Raw genomic sequence first — 19,875 nt, 5'->3', positions numbered from 1 at the left:
ATCATGTATTCTCTTTGTTCCTCTCTTTAGGATTTAGAGTTTAGTCGAGTTTTTTTTCTTGATTTCTTCCTTAGAATCCTTTGATTTTATTTCTGGTACCCATATTTAGGATGGAAGGTAAGTTTAGCCATCCCTTGTGTCCTTCCTCGTCCATATGCAGTAGGGTTAGATCGAAGAAGAAGGCTGATCTTGATGTATGGGGATCTATTGATTGTTAGGGTTCCTTCATTGAACTGACTACAAAGATGGAGAGCCCGACACCGGTTGTTGTGTCAATGGAGCCTCAAAATATTTTTTTTCGTTATATGATTAAGGAGGATGAAATCAGGGAATGGAGAAGAAGATACTCTCTTGTAGATTATGTTATCATTCAAGCTCCTGGTACTTATGACGGAGATTCTGATTTCAGAGTTCACTAGGTCCTTGTTTATGACGCCTTCTTCGAATCTTGCTTTCGAGATAGGTTTCCATCCTTGATAGCCAAAATATCTGAATATTTTGACGTATCACCGAGTCAGCTCAACCCATGAACTTGTAGAACTCTCATTGGTATTCAGTATCTTGGCGAACTCGAGGGTCTCGTTTTGGGGATTAATGAGGTTTTGTTCTCATATTACTTGTCTCCTCTTAACAGTGGTGATGGTAGATTATATCTTCATTCCTAAAATAACAACAATATCATTCAGGTTATACCAAAGGATGTTAGGAAAGTCCACCCCGTGTTTGATAAACATTGGTCTGAGAAATGTGATTTTATGGCCCTTCCCGGTTTTTTCACCTTTTGGCATTTTGCTGTTAGGTGGAGAGTTCTTCTAACTATGTCAATTTCGCAGTTTTTCTAAGACTAATTTTGGTGTTTTCTTGCAGGAGTGTTGCATCATTGATATCACTCAAATCGCCCTAAGGAGTAATTTTTACTCTCTCAAATAAGAGGTTGAGTTGTAGTACTTAGGGATCGAATCCACAGGGAGCTAGGGCACACAATAGATCTAAACAGTTTATGATTAAGCTAGGTAAATTATAGTAATAGTAAATTGCAGGGGCGAACAAGGTAGTTGTTCTAAAGAGACTGAAAGTTGTTTGATGGAAGGATGGTTGCTAGACCTAGGATTTCTATTCAGGAAATCGGGATTATAGTAGTATAGAGGCTAGGGTTGTATATTGGATATTCAAGAACACAAACTAAGTAATAATCTATCAATTTTCGTTTGTTTAGATTATCTATTGCCTGGATCTTTAGATCTCAATTGTCATTTGTTGATCTGGAGAAAGTGTCGATCGATATTATCAAAGGATAATCAATCGATACACCTTTCAGAACGTCGATCGATACACCTGTAGGGTTGTCGATCGATGTTCCTTCCAGCAAGCTTTATCGAGCGGGTTTGACTTATGTTCACTAGGTTTCATAGATCAACTTCCGTTTGTTTCTAGCAATCCTAGTACAATTCGAATTATTTCAGGTAAAAGACCATGTTTTTGTTTTGCCTAATTATCCTAATATCAGGGTTCTAATTAGCTACTCTAGAACGCAAGCAATAAGAGAAATTCAATTGATGGATATCACTAACAACTTAGCAGTTCTATATTTTGGGCTAATCCTTCATAATTCTATTTGAACCCTAAACATAGCAGGTGGATCTATTCAGAATGATAGTTGTCACAGAAAATCATAGAAAGAATATATATAATATAGAAAGCAATATGAAAACCAAAGCCAAAACCAAAAGAGTCCAGAAGGAGTTCTTCCCTTCTCTCCTAACCTAAGACTGAATAAAATAAAGCGTAGCCGTCAGCAATGGCTTAGAAAACACATAAATAGGGTTTCAAGTCGCCCATGCTTATTCTGGTAATTTGTGGTATCTTCTCGGCCTAAGTCGGGCTTGAAATATAGTCGGCCCACGTTCTGGCATCACCGTTGATCGACACCAAGGCTGTGTCATCGATCGACGTTCCATACGTCTCCTCGACAGCTTCCTCTCGCGAGGCAGACTGACCACTCTTCAGTAAAACAAGTTTAACTTCATATCTAACCGGTGGATTGACCTCAAACCGGTGGCATTGAAAGTATAACTCAACGCTCTATGTTGTGTCAAAATATGGGCTCAGTCTCACCATGGAAAGATCTCCATCCATATCTAAACATCTGACGCGTCTGTGCAGTTCTACACTCAAAAGGCTCTAAAAGGCCCCAAAATCACCAAAGTTCTCCAAAAGGTACCTGAATCTGAAAAATACTTTAAAACATACTCCAAACCCATATAATATAGTCTAAAACACTCATATACCATGACTAAAAGTGGGTAAAATCCATGGTATATCAATCATGCTTCATCGTCAGAAGAAAGACTATCGAGAAAGTCCTAAGCTTCCCATTTAGCAAAGTCAGATTCCTTTCTTAGTGATTAAAGAGGCTTTAGAGCGTTGTAGCTCTTGGGGTAAGTCTGCATACTCCATTTCTTCACTTCCGCTATCTTATTCCTTCCATATCTTAAGTCTGCTTGTTTCTAAGGAAGATGTCAAGAACTATTGGAGTGGAAGCGTTGGCAGCGTAGAAGAAGCCTATGGAGGCGATCTCGGTGAAGAGGGTGGCCTCCAGCCACTACGTTCAAGATGATGATGTGAAGATCACGGGCAGCAGTGCTGGTACCTAGCGTAAGGCTGTCGGTGCCCATGATCTTCTCGCTTCAGGTAGGAAAAAGTCGAAGGTCTCTGGCGTAAGCACCAAAATTTCTCAGTCGTGTCCTGAGAGTAAGGTTAAGGTGTTTTAAAACCTAAATGCTGAGGTGTTTCCATCAGACAACATGTCTTTGCTTGAGGGTAGTCCTTCTGATGTCACTCGATCTCTTCATGGTGATTTGCTCCGGTAAGTTTTATCTCCTGCTGCTTTGTTATCTTAGCAGCATATATCTGTTGTTGACTCAGAACTTGCTTTTTGTTGCATGTAACTTTTTTGTGAGTCGGAAATCTTTCCTTCAAAGTCTAATATGGAGTAAGTCTCTATCTTTTGATAGTCGTTTCTGCTTTTTGTGTCAATGCTTATTACCCTCCTCTTTTTTGTTATATTTTGGGAAACAGGCTGGAAGTCTCCCCAACGATTGTTTTTGATGAATATCAGAGGATGAAGGTGTTAAGAAGGCATACTCACCCTTGTGTCATACCGATTGTAGATGCTCATGTCTTTCCAGTTGTTGACGCAGAGGGATACAATTGTTGGGAAGTGATAAGATCTTATTGTTGTGAGTTATGATAACTTGGCTAAGGGTCCGAGAGAGGGAGATTGCAAGATGAAATATTTTTTTTTCGAAAATGTTCAGGCTCTTACCAGGCAGCAAGAATCCACGATTCAGTAGGCGAGGGTTGTTGGACCCAATTTTGGTCCATATGCCAAATGGGCCAGCACCAGTCTGGGCCGTGCGACGCGGAGCGAGTAAGAGGCCCATTACGAGCAAGAAAAGACTGATTCAAGAAGCCAGAGATCGCGGAACGGTTGCAGAGATTGCAGAGTCAATCCGCTATAAGAAGAGATCGAGAGATACAGAGAAGGACACATTGACAACCCTAGAGAGAGCTACACCCATACATCGACCTTGTTTTCACCTAACTTTAAGTCTTTTCTCTTGTCGATCTCATTTGTAACATTCGATCTCATTTCATTCGTTGTACTCAATCTTATTCATCAATAAAATCCATCTTTGCCAACTGGAATCTGATTACATCGTTGTGTTCTAAAGATATCGTTGCCTACATTGTCTTTTCTTCCCTAGATTAAACTCTCGATCACTATCAAATACATAGTGTATATTTTAGGTTCTACAAGGGTTACTACTCGTTGGGAGCTTATGCAGGAATGACTGGATAAGCGGGCTGAGAATTGGAACCCTAAGGAAGAATTATGTCAATATCAGTTGGTGAGAAGGACTAGTATTGGTACTGGAGACATTTTCTACCATGTCAGTTCCTGATCGCTAGATAACAAAATTTTGACTTCGTTCAAATATTTAACCAGTTTTGGTTCAAAATTGGTACTATTTTTCTGATCGGATTCGGTTCATTTTCGGATTCGGGGTTTTTGCTCAGTCTTAATTGAGGTGAGCCTATTATATTTCATTATATCGACTGGTGCTTAACTTAGTAGAATGGTATAGATGACTTAGTATTTGTTGGACGATTTTATCGTTAACGAGTGACAAAATATTATTTGACAAGTAGTAAAAAAATAATATAACACATTAATATGATGATAATAGTTACTCTTCAAAAATCATAAAAGGAATATGATAGAGAACACATATCAGCATACTTTCGACGAGAGAAACCCTATCCATCGTCAAGAATCAAATTCCTCTTTCTGATGGTCGCCGTCGTTTTGCAAGATCATCGGACCCCCTTGTTCCTCTTTTGCTCTTCTTCCATTCTCAATCTTCCTTGTCTCTTATTTATGCAGCGGGGGAATCTTTGTTTTGGGCTCAGATCGGTTCTTGGGCGCGTGATGATGACTGTAGACTCTTTTCGATTACTGGTGACTTGTTTCTCTAGCCGTTTTATGGAGCTGCAAATGTGCTTTAGGTGAGGGGCGATGGATGGTCATCGGTGGATCTTCAGCTTGTTCTCCCTCACCTCACCAAATAATGTTACTTTTGTGGTGTTTATGCTCATATTTGTTATGGAAGGTCTTGTACAGACCTACTCGTCTAGATTTAGTCGTTTTTTTTAGACGTTGAAGATGTCGTTGTAGAGAGTTTTCCATTCTGGTTTATCTATTAGATTGCTCTTACTGGTTTGACATCTTATATCAGTAAATTTATGGGCTCTCTATTGGTTTTTGGTTCCTAAGCTAGTAATGTTTTCTGGTTCTTAGTGCTGGTGTGAACTATCACATGTCTTTTGCTCTGGTTTCCTTTTGTCTTTGGTGGGATTTGACGGGTTTGACCTCATTTATCTCCAAATCTGTTGAGATTGGTGTGTTCTTTGTATGGTTTTTATCGAGGCATAGCTTGGGCGTAGTGAAGTGTGTTGTTGTTGTATCCAGAAGTGGGTGTGATTCTAGAGTGGTTCAATCTTGTCAGGTTAAAAGTATGGGTTCTTTGGGTTGGAGAGGTGTGCTCTTAGTGTTGGTAGAGATTGATGTTATCGTTTGGTGGGGCATGAACGACAACAGTAAAAGCGTCGAGGTGTTGGAGAGTTGCAAGCTTATTGACTTATTATCATGGTGGGTATTTTTAATTTCGTTATTGTAGTTATATCCTATAGGTTTTAGTTGTCTTTCTGTAGATTTTTGTGTTTGATGTCTTGTTTTTCCTATGTATTTTTTTTAATTTAAATATTATCGGATGGAAAAAATATTAGGATAATACTTAAGAATATATACCACTACTATATAAAAGCAGCTAAATTGAGGCTTTCTAAGCTATGCCACATAGGCACAAATATTCTCATCCAACCAAACTGCCATGTCATTTTAAATTTTATAGATTTTTTGGCTTCTCTGAAAATACAAGCTACGTACTAAATTAAAACCCATTTACAAAAGCCCAACGAAAGCATTAAAAATTGCATCTACAAAAAAGTCCATGCCGACCCTTTATCTTCCTCCTCACCTTCGAAACCTATTTTAATCTGTAAGCAGAGACGACAGCTTCGGAGACGGAGCTACGGTTCTGTCTGATTGTGAATGTCGTGTTTGTTGCGTACTGATGAGGAGTCGTGGTGAGACAAAAAACAGTTCTTTCGAACGTAGACGTCGCCGGAGGTTATATCGGCGGTTATGTCGGAGGGTAATGCGTCGAACATGCTTGGGATTATGGTGAAGGCTCGGTTTGAAAGCGAGGAAGGAAGTGCAGAGACGGGAAGTGTTGGAGCAGTTCATCGGCTTCGAGGAGGAGAGGAGAGGTAAGATGAAGAAGGAAAGAACCAAGAAAGCAGAAGTTGCGAGTGTCATCGAAAGGTTTGATTTTTCTTAGGGATTAAGAAGAAAGATTGTTGATTTTGTGAAATTGAAAGGTGAATCAAGATGGATTTTGATTGGTTTTGTTAATGGAGATGTGAGAAAGATGTTGAAATCAGATGAAATCTCAGTCATGGGAGAAGAGTGAAGCTCACAGTCTCTGAATGACCTTTTGATTAGATATTTAGTGTATTTAATTAGGTTCGGTGTTTGTTAGTTTTGTACCTAATACTTATGTTGGATTTATATTATTTTTGTCCGGACCTCAAGATGATTTAGTTACAGTTTAATTCCAATTGTTAATATAATTTATAATTTATTTGTTTAGCAAAAAGCCACTCTCTATATTTATAAAGTTGTTTTCAAATTTGACCACATGTTTTAAAAATTAGAGTTGGCAATATCTGATATATTCTAATTTCTTATTGGTTTCTCTATTTTACCACATAAGTAAAAGAGAAAATTGGCGCCTATATCACATTTACTTCTCGAAACTAAGCGCATACTATAGTTTACGAAAGCACAATTTTGATGACCATTTTGCCCCTACGCAGCTAACCAAAACAGTGCAACCCTAGCTGACACACTACTCCATTTTTCAGACAGCATCGCTTTCAGAAGATGCTACTTGCTATGAGAACACATAGCTTTAATCTTTATCATATCAACAGTTTCTGCAAACTCCTGAAGATTGTACTAGGTGTTCTGAGATCAAAAGTTGGTACGATAAATATGATGTAAGAATAGATCAAGGGCGTTTCAACATATCAAAACTAGATTATGCAAGATATTTGGGGAAATACAGTGGGGAACAGGCGACTGAGTCAAGTGTTGCTAGGACCGGCCAAAGCTTACTTGGAATTTATTCTGATCCGGAAATGGTCTCAATTGGAACCGACACTACCTTCATTTCTCGGGATGATGATAACGACATGGAACTCAGAGGTCTAGGCTAACGATTTTATGTTTACATTCATTCCACCAATTAACCTCAACTATTTTATGTTTACAAAATTTCCATAAAAATATAATTTATTTATATTAAACATTTATTATTAAAAAGTAAAATAATCGTAATTATATATAAAATATCATATTTTGGTTCAACTAATGCATTTTATAATGAATAATGAGTTTTTTTTATCTTTGAATTTAATAAATCAAGAAAATTTTTTTATAAAATCGGTCATTTTTTAATCATTTGGACAATACTTCGCTAATTTTGTCAGTTCTATAAATGATTTATCGGATTATTAAATCACTTATTTTATTTATTTTATATTTTATGTTTATTTTTGGTATTTTTTATTTGTTTATGCATCTTTATTTAAAATTATTAGATATTCTCTTATGGAAATCATATTTTCATGTTATTGTATTATTTTCAAATTTAAATATTTAAGTATTACATAAAAATGAGGAAAAAATATGAAATAAATATATTTAAGACTTAAAGTATTATTATATAAATAAAAAATGCTCAACTCCTAAATAGAATAATGACTAAAGTTACTCCATTTATGAAGTGAGATTAGAGTTTACTCCAAACTGATGTTTGGAATATAAAATGAAGTAGAGTTGGAGATTCCCTAACAACTAGGACCAAAAAAAAATCATCAACAATTGCTTTATTAGGTAGAATTCTTCTGTTGTGGGTAAAAAAAAAATGATCTCTAACTACTTTTGTAGCTCAAATTTATAGATCTTTAGGATAAAGTTACCAAAGAGTGTCATATATTTGTGCTAATTTAAAAAAAAAATTATATAACTATACAATCTGCGCGTAGCGCGGACACGAACCTAGTATATATTATAATAGTTAAGTTTTTGCTCACTCCTTAGCGCGCCACGTCAGCGTTTTGTGGGCCTCACTTTTAAAAAGTGTGAGAAAGTGTCAAAGCCATGACTCGAACCCAGATTATTGAGATATAAACACCAACATTTATACCACTAAGCTAAATGATACTTTGTACATTGATGGCCGAACCTAATATATATTTATGAAGGTCGGAATCCCTTGCATCTTCGGCTTCCTCTGAGGGTCGGGCGTACAAGTGTGTTATGAGTTTCATTTTTAAATAGGATTCATCACGTTATATGAAAAATAGCTCAATTTTGCAATAATTATAGTTTTCCCATATTAGAAACTGTTGTCGTTTAACATGAGTTTGAGTTCTTTTCATCATTGTCTCAAACAAGTCTGAGTTACAAAGTTGCGCCGTGTGTCTGTTCGTAATCTATTTTTTCACCGGTGAACTCTTCATGTCCACATCTTAAATCGCTTGATCATAAATATTCCTGATTTGTAGCCCCTCTGTAAACCCCATATATATGATTCTCATCTTTGATGAGCCCAATCTGCATCTCCACAAAACTAATTGATTCCTCTTACATTTAACCATCTTCTAGAAATTGTTTCTCTCTGCCTCTCCAGTTCGTCAAACCGGCGTCCCGGCGTCCTTCACTCAACCTTCGAGTCTCTCCGTCTTGGTCGTAGTAGTCAGATCATAGCCTCTGGCTTCCTCGCTTATGGGATTCCCTGAACTTCACAGTTCATCATCACAACTCTAACCCTATAACAATAAAAAACTTGGAAAACAATGATCGAACCCAAAACGCAAAATTCAAAGTTACAATAACCCTAACAAATATTAAAATGAAACAAGAACTATGTCCACAAGCGCGGGGGCAATGCCCCTTGTGATCATTGATAGTATAGATAAATGTAGCAAATTAGAATATACAATTTGCACTCTTTGCTTACCTCATCGATTAAGATTTAGGATTTAGGAGTAGTTTCGGTGGAACATATCCAAGATACAGAAACCGGGAGGTCGAACTAATGAATGCCACAGTGGGCTGCCGGCCGTTGCCTTTCGACTGAAACATAAAATTTAGAAGTCCACAACAGGCCCAAATATTGGGCCATAGAGACTCGAAAGTCCACGTAATCCAATGCCATCCGCTTCGTCGCGACAGCGGTTATGTTTCTTCTTTTCCGGGTTTGAAACTTGTCTGGTTTTTTTGTTTTATTCTAATTAATTTTTCACGGGAGAGGAAACAAAAATTAGGGCAACATTGCGATCGACTTTTTAAACTGCTTCTGATGTGTCTCTCTTTGATTCTGGGAAAGAAATAGGGTATCATTTGATCTGATGAAGGACCGGTCAGCGAAGAGGAAGGTGGTTGTACGGCACTTGCCGCCTTCTCTTTCAGAGCCCGATCTCTTATCCCAAATCGACTCTCGTTTCGGTGATAGCTACAGTTGGTTCTCCTTTCGTCCTGGCAAGTCCAAGTAAGCGTTATTTTATTACTACTTACATAGGATGCTAGGAAGATGATTGCTTTTCGGGTTTCGATTAATTAAAGAAGACGATCGGTTTTGTTCTGGGAAAAAAAATAGTATCACTAGAGGAAGATGATCGATGCTGTCTACATTTAGTCGCTTTTAGTGATGTGTCTATCTTTCTTTCTTTTTTCCCTGCTTCCACAGCTATAAGACGCAGAAGCATTCACGGGCCTACTTTGGTTTCAAGTCCCCAGAAGATGTTTATGAGTTCGCTGCATTTTTCAACGGCCATGTCTTTGTTAATGAAAAGGGTATTTCACTTTTAATCTGTCTTCCGTCTACTGCATGCATGTATTCTGTTTATTTATTCGGAAATGTGATTAATGTGGTTTAGGTGCTCAGTTCAAGGCCATAGTTGAATATGCGCCTTCACAGCGTGTGCCCAAACCATGTGACAAGAAAGATCCTCGTGAAGGCTCTATTACCAAAGACCCTGACTACCTTGAATTCCTTAAGCTCATTGCTCAACCTGTTGAGAATCTCCCCAGTGCTGAAGTCCAGTTGGAAAGAAGAGAAGCCGAGCAGTCTGGTTCGTCTTTCCCTTTGCAATCGTTTTGATATATGTTTTTTTCTCTGACCAAGTTGGTTCTTCTCTAATGAATGAATAAAACTTACTAACCAAAATCACTTTTTAGGTGCTTCAAAGCCGGCTCCTATTGTTACCCCTCTTATGGAATTCATACGTCAAAAACGTGCTACTGTGATTGGATCTCAGGTACGGTTACGTAGAAGAAAACCAGAGCTATTTTGTAGTTTTCAGAATATCTGTTGTTGATCTATGGTTTCTGTTCAAGCAAACAGGGTTCATTAGATGTTCGAAGAGGAGGCAGAAGATCCCGAGCAGTCTCGGCAAACAAGCCAAGTTCAAGGCCTTTGAAACGAAACTCTGAAAAGAAGAAGGTGTTGTCTCTGACTTTGTAGGAGTTTATACTGAATAGTTCGTTGTAGTCTGCCATTTTACTCATATGGGAACTAACACTTGTGTCCATCTTCAATCTATTACTTTTCTTAATAGTATGTTGAAAAGGACACTTCAAAAAGCGTCCGCAGTTCCAAGCAAGATAATTCATCTACAGCCTCTGTCATGGATAGCTCTCTCCCAGGGATTTCATTGACTATGGAGTCTGGGAAGAAAAAGATTTTGCTCCTGAAAAAAGACCGAGACACTCCTGTTGTAAGCTTTTTTGGCTCTTTAAGAAAGTCCTAGCCTTGATCTCTTTATCGTCCAGTATTTTGATGGTTGTAGACAGAATCATAAGTCAACGTGTGTTTTAAAACGGCTTTCCAGAACTCTCCACCACAACCAGAACAGCAGATGGAAACTATTCTATCCTCGACCTCAAGACAGAACCAGAAGATTGGTGATGTTGGTGGGAGATTGATCAAGGGAATGCTTGTGAGAAAGGAGCCGCGACCTAGCCAGTCTTCAACTTTGGTCCAGCCTGAGCCAAGAGTGGAACCCTCAGAAGCAGAAAACTACAAGCGTCCTCCTCGAGCAGGTTATAAGGGACTAGGATTAGGCTTTCTGTCTCCATTTTACCATCCCAAGTTAGGCTGATAATTTTAAATACAGATGGTATATATGCAGGGAAAGACTATCATGTTTCTGGTACCAACACTGAGAAGCAAGAGAGGCGTCCTAGAAACAGGGACAGACCTGATCGTGTTGTGTGGGCTCCTCTCCGTCGCGCTGACGGGTCCAATAACAGCGAGGACCAACTGTCATCTTCAGCAGGTTCTGTTCCTGTTGTTGACCAATGTTTAATTTTGTATGGTCGTGCTCCATGACATCTCCTCTCATGTTGTGTATGATCTTACAGCAAACAATGGAGAAGTGAAACAAAGGACGTTGTTGCAAAGATCTGGAGAAGTTGTGAACTCCTCTGATGGACACTCTCTTGAGAATGGTTAGTTCATTTGAAGTTGGAGGATGCATAACGTGCCTTGTGTTAGTTATATGAATCAAGAAAAGTGATGTTGAACTTCCGATTTTATTCAGGTTCAGCTAGATATTCTAGTCGCCGTGTTGGATCTCGCAGCAGAAAAGAAGACGGCTTTGCAGTGACCGGTGAGGGTAAATCATCGCGTAGAGGAGGTGGTGGTGATCCCACTTCATATGAGGCAAGCCAAGCTAAAGTCTCTCCACCACGCCGTGTAATAATAAATTTTTATAATTATTTTTAAAACTCATTTTACTGTGCTGCAGAAGCAAAAGTGGATCTTAAAATCATCATCGGGTACTTGATATATTCACTCAACATATGGGAAGCTGCGTTGAGTATTGTTTACTTCATAAAATATTAGATGGATTTTTCATAACAATGTTATGAGTGTTCTAACCTTTCAGGCTATAAACATCAGCCAATTCCAATGGAATTTATCTTTGGACGGGAATCTATAGATATGAATGGAACTGGAAAGTAACAACACTATCAGCATCACTCGGGTTTGTCTGGACTTTTGGTCCATCGTCGTAAGTCGTAGTATTGCGTCGTCAGTCGTAGTATTGCACATAAAAGAGACACTTCTCAAAGTAGGAATCATCTCAGGGTTTATGAGTTTGAAACAAGAAAGACTCCGTAAGTACTGCATTTGAAGGCTTCTAGCGGTTCACCGTACCTACACCCCCTTTTGGCTTGTGCTGTGTTACAGACAAGTGGGTGAGAAGTGAGAACTTACTCCCGAGTCCAAGTATAATGAAATAAAGTCAAGAAGTATATAGGGAGCAGGAAACACTGTATCGGGTTTTCTTTTGGGTTTCTTTGGAGGTCTCGGAACGTGATTTTCAGGATTTCACCATAATAGTTTGATTACTGCGAAGTAATTTTTTTACTGCTTAATATTAATCTCGTTGAAGTTGGTTTATTTCACCTGATTGTTATATTACTTATTCCACCAAAAGAATGTCACGTCACCAAGATTTTAGTATCATATACATAATGCGTATCGGTTTAAAATACTATAAACCAGGATGATCTACGCTTTGCATCGGGTGGGACATGTATAGAAATCATATATTCAAAGTATAGTTGTTCAATCCGAAATTTGGTCAGTTTTTTGATATTTTGATTTATAAAAATTAGATATCATATTAAAATCATATATGTTTTAGTTTGTTTCAGTTTATATACTGCCGGTTTTTTATTTATTAAATTTTGGTCTGATCTCAGTTTGGTTTTTTGATATTTTGGTTTACAAAAATTAGATATCATATTAAAATCAATTTTATCTTGGTTTGGTTCGGTTTACGTATTGTCGGTTTTTTGTTTATTCAGTTTTATACCAAACAAACTTAAACTATATTTATCTTTTATAACATTTTGTCAATTTAATTTTGTATGACTAAGAATCAAATTTATTAAATACTACTCTAATTTTTAAATAGAATGTTTTTCTATTATATTTAACTATTAAAAATAATTGTTAAATAAATGAGTTATTATAGATTCATAAGATGAAAAGAAAAAAAGATTAACAATATACTTAATTTTTAAGACAAATATATGTCAAAAAATCCTTTACATAAGAATAACCAATTATTCATATTACCGTCTCAAATATCAAGATCATATAAATAAAATAAACTACATGTGTATAATTATATTATGTAATTTACATAAAACTATACTACTATATTTTAATTAATCAGCTTATTCGGTTTATATGGTTTGATAGGTTTATATACCGAACCATATATATATATACAACGGTTTCTAGAAATAACATCTATTAAGTTTATACAGTGTTACCAAATAAACTAATTTTTCTGTTTCGATTTGGTTCGGTTTTAGATGGTCCGGCTGTTACCGAATTGAACACCCTTAATTCAAATTACTAAATCGTAAAAAGTTTGCAAACATGTTTCTTGTACTAAATCGTACTTAATATAATCAAAAGGTTTTTTTATTTTATAATTAAATCTAAAAATAATTTGCAAAAAGAGATCTCATTTTACAAAGTACTAAACTAAACGGGGGTTTTTGGCTGATTTGCTAGTTGGAAAGATGATGGTATCGTTGGTGATACTTAACGTTTAAATACGATTAGCTTATTGGTTAATGTCGTCTATAATTATCATTAGCTAATATGATTTGCATTTACTATAATTTTCCTTAAATCCCCAAAAAATATTTTCAATTTTTGCCTTGACAAAGTTTTTGCATCTTAAATATAATTTTTTTTCATATTTTACATTCTCTTCTACTTCAAGACAATTATATTAGATATTTATGCGTAAGATTATTAAGTTAATAGTATTAAAATCTATATGCAATAAGGAAACTATTATTTATACGTAAATGTCGATATTGTAGGTAGAAGATCCACGCTCCTGGTAGGTTGCTTTCCTAAACAATGACTAAAAGTATTTTAATAAGGAAACTCTCATTTATACGTAAATGTCATGCCTAGCGAATATGGTCTCGAGCTTGGTTTATTTATACTTTTTATCATATAATTTTATGTTTGGTTTAATATAAGTTTCCATAGCGAATTGATTTTGGACTTACACATTACTAAATGGCTTGTTATGCTACCATGTAAAGTCAATTGACATTTTAATTAATTGACATCTAAGCTATGCTCCTTTTTTATTAATACAAATTTAAGGTTACAACTTTTTAAATGTTCATCAATTAATATATAAGAGATATCCGGATGTTTTCTGTTTAATTTACTCTGACTGTGAAATACAATTACGTGTAGCAAACAAACACTATTTTATTCAATAAAAAGTCTAGCATGCTCCATAAAAAGAGGATGAGTTTAACTTAACAAGAGCTGAATTAGAAAAACAACCGGCTATAGCATTAGACAAACGCAGAATTATTTTAAAACTTTCTTACTCAAAGGTAAAGCTAAAGTGATAGATGTCAAACAATACCCAAATAGTGCTGGATGAGATTCTCTTATTTTCAAGAGATTCACCAAGATGAGAGAGTCGGACAGAACAACTAGTAATTTTATGTTAGACGATGCAGCATCACTGCTAGACCATAGCGAGGGCTTCCGCCACGAGCACCTAAGATACAAACTTATCTTCGAGAATCACTAACGTTGGGTAACATAAGGGAGCATGATTCGGAAAAGATAATTCCAAACCGCAGTTACCCTAGAGGGGCTCCCATGACGCGTCAACATTACTCACAACAGAACCAGGTGGAGAGAGACCAAACTGAGACGTCTAGGTCCCGACTGGAGCTCTACTAGGAGAATTAGAAAGATCGGTAGTACTTTGTTGAGCATTTTTTTCAAAGAGAAGTTGGGAGTTTGAAACAAGACATAGCGTAGTAAAACATAGCTGAGAGGATATATTTCAAAAGAACCTGTTTTCCGACACCTGATAAAAATCTAGAAGTCCAGCTAAAAGCTTTATGTCGGATACAATCTACAATAAAAGCAAAAATGTCCTTTTTACGACCACGGAGCTCCGGCAACCCAAGATATTTCCCAACACCGCATTCAGCTTCAATTGCGAAGGTCTTTTAACCCGACTTTAACCTCAGCTGGAGTCTTTTCCGAGAAAGTTATAGAGGATTTGGAGGAGTTATGTTCTGGCCCGACAGATCCTCATATCTCCTAGTATCCAGTAGTGAAGAGACACAACAAGTACTCGATTTATAGAAAAACATCGTTTATTCTGCAAATAAAATATGGTTGACAAATGGACTTTCTTGCGGCACTCTGATGCCCACTAAAGAGCCATCCGACTGATCTTTATCACACAAAGCAGAGAGTACCTCAGTACATAAGATGACTAGATACAGAGATATTGGGTCCCTTGCCGAATTTCCCGAGTCGGTTTAGCTGAACCTTGAGGTGCTCCGTTGACAACGAAGGTGTATGAAACCGTTTAAACACAACTCATAACCCATGAGATCCAAATAGGATCAAAACCAAGCTGAGACAGAACATCCCTAATAAGACCCATTCAATCTTGTCGTACACCTTACTCATGTCCGTCTTCACCGCCATAAAACAATATTTCTTGACCTCTGAAGTTCAAAGAAAATGAAGGATTTTATGTGTTATAAGCACATTGTCGCCTATCGTATGACCCGCTAAAAAAAGCGGACTAAGACGGTGAGATGATCGAGGCCAGGGGTGGTTTCAGCCTTCTAGACAAGATTTTGGCTATAATCGTTTAATAAGTAGTACATAAATAAATGGGCCTATAATATGAGACCTTCCGCTGCTCGATCAACAATTATGAGGGGAATTGATGATACTGGCCTTATTACAAGGTAAATTAGCTTCCTTATCAACACAAAATTTCTTCTGAGGCGAGTTTAGAGACCGGGCCACATTAGTCTTTTTTTAAGTTCAATCCTTGGAAGGGACTTTTCCTCTCTCTTCTTTCCTAGAGCATTGGTAACCTTGCGCTTCCCGACAGTTTTAGTCCATAGGGAGAGGGGACTGAACTAAGAGCTACAGTAGGGATGAGCACACCTCCTAAACAAGAGAGGCAAGTACTCTCGGAGAGGAGTGAACCTCGGTGCTAAAATTTTGTTCCTGGTTGATAACTCCATCATATAGGATTTCAACATCTTGAAGTCTGCCTGAATCAAATCTTACGCTTGCTCTTACCAGAGGATTGCCGCAGAGATCCGGTTCAGCAATGCGAGCAAGAGCAGACCTTCGATCTCTTGAGCTGGTACGACCTTCATTTGATGCTTGTTCAGTCAGGAATTCCAACCGCTCTTTGAGAGGGCGTGGGGAAGGCGTATGAGACTCTAAGGATCTCGGATGCTGAGGGTCAATACCTCTAGACTCACACTTTGTTGAGACACCAGTTTTTCACTCGACAGAATTCAAGAGTCACCGCTACCCACCCTATGACAGACCTTCCTAACTCAGGGGCGATGAGAGTCAACTAGGGCCTCATCAAGATTCATGACTCGAGCAGCCAAGGAACCTTGGAAAAATGTGCGAGAAACTCCATTGTCAGAGTAATTAGAGGAGGGTCATCTGCTTCTATCCACCAAGGAGTGATGAGGGGTTTATACTGAGAAGGATGACGGTAACTCCTTTGATCATCATGTCTATGCTTAACAGCTTTGGTACGTAGTAGAGCAATGCGCTGAGTAATTCCCAGTTTCATGTCCTTTGGTGGAGGAACATTGTGAGATCTTCGAAGACAGTCCTTTTCCTCGTGGATCAGAGAAAAAGCAGGCGAAACAATGTTTCTAAATTTTTAGATATTTAAATTTGACCGTGGTGATCTCATCTGTAAAGAGGAGAATCTTTGAGGTCATAAGCAGAGGAGCTAAACCATCCATATTAACTCTAACCCAGGCTTCTTCCATTTCTCTAGCATCTATAAAGCTAAGCTCCTTGCCAATTGTATGAATTGTATTATTGTTCCAAAAGTGCAAGGGAATACCCATGGATTTTTATCCAAAAAGAGATGATGTCAAGAAATCTCTCTGAGACAACTGGTTCCCAACGTTATATCAGAGCATCCATTTGTAGTTATACAGCCCCTTATTCAGAACCAAAAGAATATCAGCTTCAAAGTTAAAGCGGAAATGAAACTACCCTGGTCCCAGCTCTCAGCCCACCACTCTTTCGACAAGATCCAACACTTGTGGTAGAAAGTCAACAACGGCTCGGGACTTTTGAAATAGAGGTTTAGTATTCTGACCAATAAGTGTGAGTTTATTTCCCTCAATAATCTCTGAGGTATCAATTTCAGCGATCCTGATAGGGGATCTCTTAGCTGGCCGCTGTGGCTCAGCTGTCCATTTTTCCTTCTCATGGCGAAAAAATCTTCGAGACACAGTTGAGACTTAAATTGGTGAGTAGAAAGAGAAGACATGAGTTCTGCAACGAAGAGGGTTACCATAAACCGAAACTGCGGTGGAAATAACGGATAACTCAGTTGGATGAGCGCAAGGAAGGATTTGAAAAGAGGTTATAACAACCTAACAAACACCAGCACTTAGAACCCTATGTTTTTCATGGAGGAGCAATCCGACGGATGAAAAACCATTTCGTGAGAAGAGAAGTTCAGGGGCCGGAGAAGAAGCTTGAGAGGCGCATGAGGGATCATGGCTGACCCATCATGGCTGTCGGGGGTTGAAACCGGCAAAGATTGGGCAAAAACGGTATGATATCAAAGAAAATTATCTTAATAATCTAAAAATATACGTATTAACTATTTTTAGATATCAAAATGTATTTGAAAATTTCATATATTTTTTGTATTCTTAGGTTTTCTGGTAGTTTGGGTTTAGGTACATTTTGGTAAATATATTTACATTTTTAGTCATTAAAATATATTTTGGTTTTGTGGGTATTTATAAATTTATGAGATTTTTCTGTATATTTTGTGGTTTTTACGTATTATAATATTCCATATTTTCATCTATATTTTAAAGGTTTTCGTTTATTTTTGGATTTTAAGTTTTTTAAGTATTTAGAGTTTCAGAATGTTTTCAACGTTTCAGATACATTTTTGGGTTTCAGGTAAGTTCTTAGAATTTTTTTTTACGTGTGGTAGTTTTTTTTTTCATAACTGTTAATATCATATAAATGAAAGTTTGATTTTACAAGATTTGTATATCAAAGAGACTGAGACACCTTGGCAAAAAAAAGGTAAGAATAAGGTGAAACAAAAACATAGACAATAGCAGAACCATTATCTAAGCCATAAAACCATCAAATTTCAAAATTGCTTCCTAGCTGTGATTGAGTTCCTCGCTTCCTTGTCGATGAGGTTGTGGAAAGTAACATGCGGAAGCAAACCTTTGCTGTGGATGATGCCTTTTGTCCCCACAGATTGTATATTGTAGAGTGGACCACCAACTTCTTTAGGATAGAAGGAGCGGCATTTGAAGAGTGCCTAATCCAAGACAACAATTCAGACCAAGAGGTAAGCCGTGAAGGATAGGATAGCCTTGCGATAGTTAGATTCCACACTTCCCTGCTATAGGCGCATCTGAATAACAAGTGATCTCGTGTTTCCTCATTTGTGGTGCATAATGAGCATGTCGAGGGAACCTGCAGACCCCAAGTAACCAACCTTGATCTCGTGGGAAGACGGTCTGCATTAGCCACCTAGAATGTAAAAGCATTTTTTTGGAGTTGCTCCTTTGTATCAAACAAGATTTGTCCATCGCTTGACCTCATCCCTGGGTCTCAGCACGTCCCACATCTTAGCTGCTGGATATTTAGCACCCAAGTTGATACTTTTCCCTTCAACACACCAATTAAAGGTATCTTTTGGGTTGGTCTGCTGCGGCAGGGGGATGGTTGAGAGAAAGATATGAAAACTAACAACAGCTTCTGATCTCGGTGATGGGAGGGTCCAGCCTGACGTAGTATAAGCTTTGGAAACCTTAGCATGTAGTGGAATGCAAAACTGAGCAGGACCAGAAGGTCCGATCACTTTAATATGCTGTCCTAAAGGAGTCCAAATGTCAAACCAGAAGCTAATGGAGTTTCCATTACCCAACATTGGTGTAGAGAACATTATTGACTCATGCCTCAATTTTAGAATTTGCTTCCAAGCCCAAGAATCAAGCACATTTTCTTCTATTGCCCATATGCTTTTCTCTTTTAAATGAAATTCGTTGTGCCAGGCCACCCATAAGCTTTTGCTATCCGAGTGGAGGAGCCAGAAGAAAACGCAGACACAATACCCTGTTCCAATCGTAGAAGCTTCTTAGTCCTATGCCACCTTCACGTTTGGGAAGACACACTGTTGTCCAAGCAATTTTTGTTCTTCCTACAATGTCAGTGTTGTCGGACCATAAGAATCTGGAACAGAGAGATTCAATCTTTCTGACGCATCCTTTTGGGAGTATAAAGGTCGAAATCCAGAAGGTAACTATGCTGTTGATGATTGAAGAGATCAGTTGTAACCTCCCTGTGAATGAAAGAGATCGGAAAGCGAGACGCAACGGCTCATATTCTGATATTCTTAATTTCCTGCTCATCAGAGGTAACCAAAGGTATCTGATGGGGAGAGAACCAATGGAAAACCCGTAAGATGACAGCTCATCAGCCTCGTTGGGACTCAGATTCGAGTGAAAAAGTTCAGTCTTTGAATAATTGGTGTAAAGACCTGACCAAAAAGCAAAGTGATCCAAACATTCAGTAATCCCATGTAGAGAGTTGCTGATGTCGTTGAAGAAGACCATAACATCGTCCGCAAAATAAGATGAGTGATCTTTAGCTGAGAAGTGCGTGGGTGATACAAAATGATGTCATCAATCGACTTTGAAGCAGACGGGAGAAAGCTTCCATTGCTAACACAAGCAGATAGAGAGACATCGGGTCGCCCTGGCGAATGCTTTTAGAGCTAGCAAAGTGGTATGATGAGACTCCATTCACAGATATGGTAAACGTAGGCGTAGTGATACATGTGGTAGATTATTCAGCACAAACTGGATATGTAATATTTGATTCAGCAAAAGGTGTATATTGAGTATTTGATTCAGTATAGTAACCAACATTATTTCGGTCACATTGATTTTGGTTTGAATGTGATAATTCAATTTTTTTATTTGAAAATAAATATTTATTTAGGATAAAATTGACACAATATTAAAATTGTTAAAGTTCATTTTGTTTTCTA

At 37.7% G+C, this 19,875-nt stretch overlaps 2 protein-coding genes across 8 annotated transcripts; one reads left to right on the top strand and one right to left on the bottom strand.

The window, feature by feature from the left end:
• The first annotated feature begins 8,941 nt into the window (after positions 1 to 8,941).
• LOC111208817 (regulator of nonsense transcripts UPF3) lies at positions 8,942 to 12,161 on the top strand. Of its 7 annotated transcripts, none has more exons than XM_022708319.2 (12): positions 8,943 to 9,242; positions 9,441 to 9,547; positions 9,631 to 9,825; positions 9,932 to 10,011; positions 10,098 to 10,196; positions 10,312 to 10,470; positions 10,585 to 10,795; positions 10,870 to 11,031; positions 11,117 to 11,203; positions 11,296 to 11,417; positions 11,503 to 11,533; positions 11,644 to 12,161. In XM_022708319.2, the coding sequence occupies exons 1-12, from the start codon at positions 9,103 to 9,105 to the stop codon at positions 11,718 to 11,720; spliced, it is 1,470 nt and encodes a 489-aa protein (XP_022564040.1). In that variant the 5' UTR covers positions 8,943 to 9,102; the 3' UTR covers positions 11,721 to 12,161. The 7 variants fall into 7 exon arrangements, with proteins under 7 accessions (XP_022564042.1, XP_022564040.1, XP_048621705.1 ...); XM_048765748.1 differs by having other exon boundaries at positions 11,503 to 11,560; XM_022708323.2 differs by having other exon boundaries at positions 11,503 to 11,569.
• A 5,800-nt stretch (positions 12,162 to 17,961) lies between these two features.
• Positions 17,962 to 18,753, bottom strand: LOC111208960. Its single transcript, XM_022708639.1, has 3 exons — positions 18,421 to 18,753; positions 18,297 to 18,353; positions 17,962 to 18,138 (listed from the first exon to the last, which is right to left on the bottom strand). Exons 1-3 carry the CDS (start codon positions 18,751 to 18,753, stop codon positions 17,962 to 17,964), a joined length of 567 nt encoding a protein of 188 aa, XP_022564360.1.
• Positions 18,754 to 19,875: the final 1,122 nt, after the last annotated feature.

Source organism: Brassica napus, chromosome C8, assembly GCF_020379485.1.
Source record: "Brassica napus cultivar Da-Ae chromosome C8, Da-Ae, whole genome shotgun sequence".
NCBI classification, from domain to species: Eukaryota; Viridiplantae; Streptophyta; class Magnoliopsida; order Brassicales; family Brassicaceae; genus Brassica; species Brassica napus.
Note: the sequence above shows the minus strand (reverse complement) of the source record. Positions and strands in the feature narration are given on the sequence as shown.

Excerpts from the sequence above, each read along its gene's own strand:
- LOC111208960 (XM_022708639.1), bottom strand. The coding sequence starts at position 18,753 with ATGTTGGGTAATGGAAACTCCATTAGCTTCTGGTTTGACATTTGGACT. Across the intron at positions 18,354-18,420 it reads TGCTGAGACCCAGGGATGAG|GTGGCTAATGCAGACCGTCT; the intron begins GTCAAGCGATGG and ends TTTACATTCTAG. Across the intron at positions 18,139-18,296 it reads TGGTTACTTGGGGTCTGCAG|GCACTCTTCAAATGCCGCTC; the intron begins GTTCCCTCGACA and ends GTCTTGGATTAG.
- LOC111208817 (XM_022708319.2), top strand. The coding sequence starts at position 9,103 with ATGAAGGACCGGTCAGCGAAGAGGAAGGTGGTTGTACGGCACTTGCCG. Across the intron at positions 10,197-10,311 it reads GAAACTCTGAAAAGAAGAAG|TATGTTGAAAAGGACACTTC; the intron begins GTGTTGTCTCTG and ends TTTTCTTAATAG. Across the intron at positions 10,796-10,869 it reads CAAGCGTCCTCCTCGAGCAG|ATGGTATATATGCAGGGAAA; the intron begins GTTATAAGGGAC and ends TTTTAAATACAG.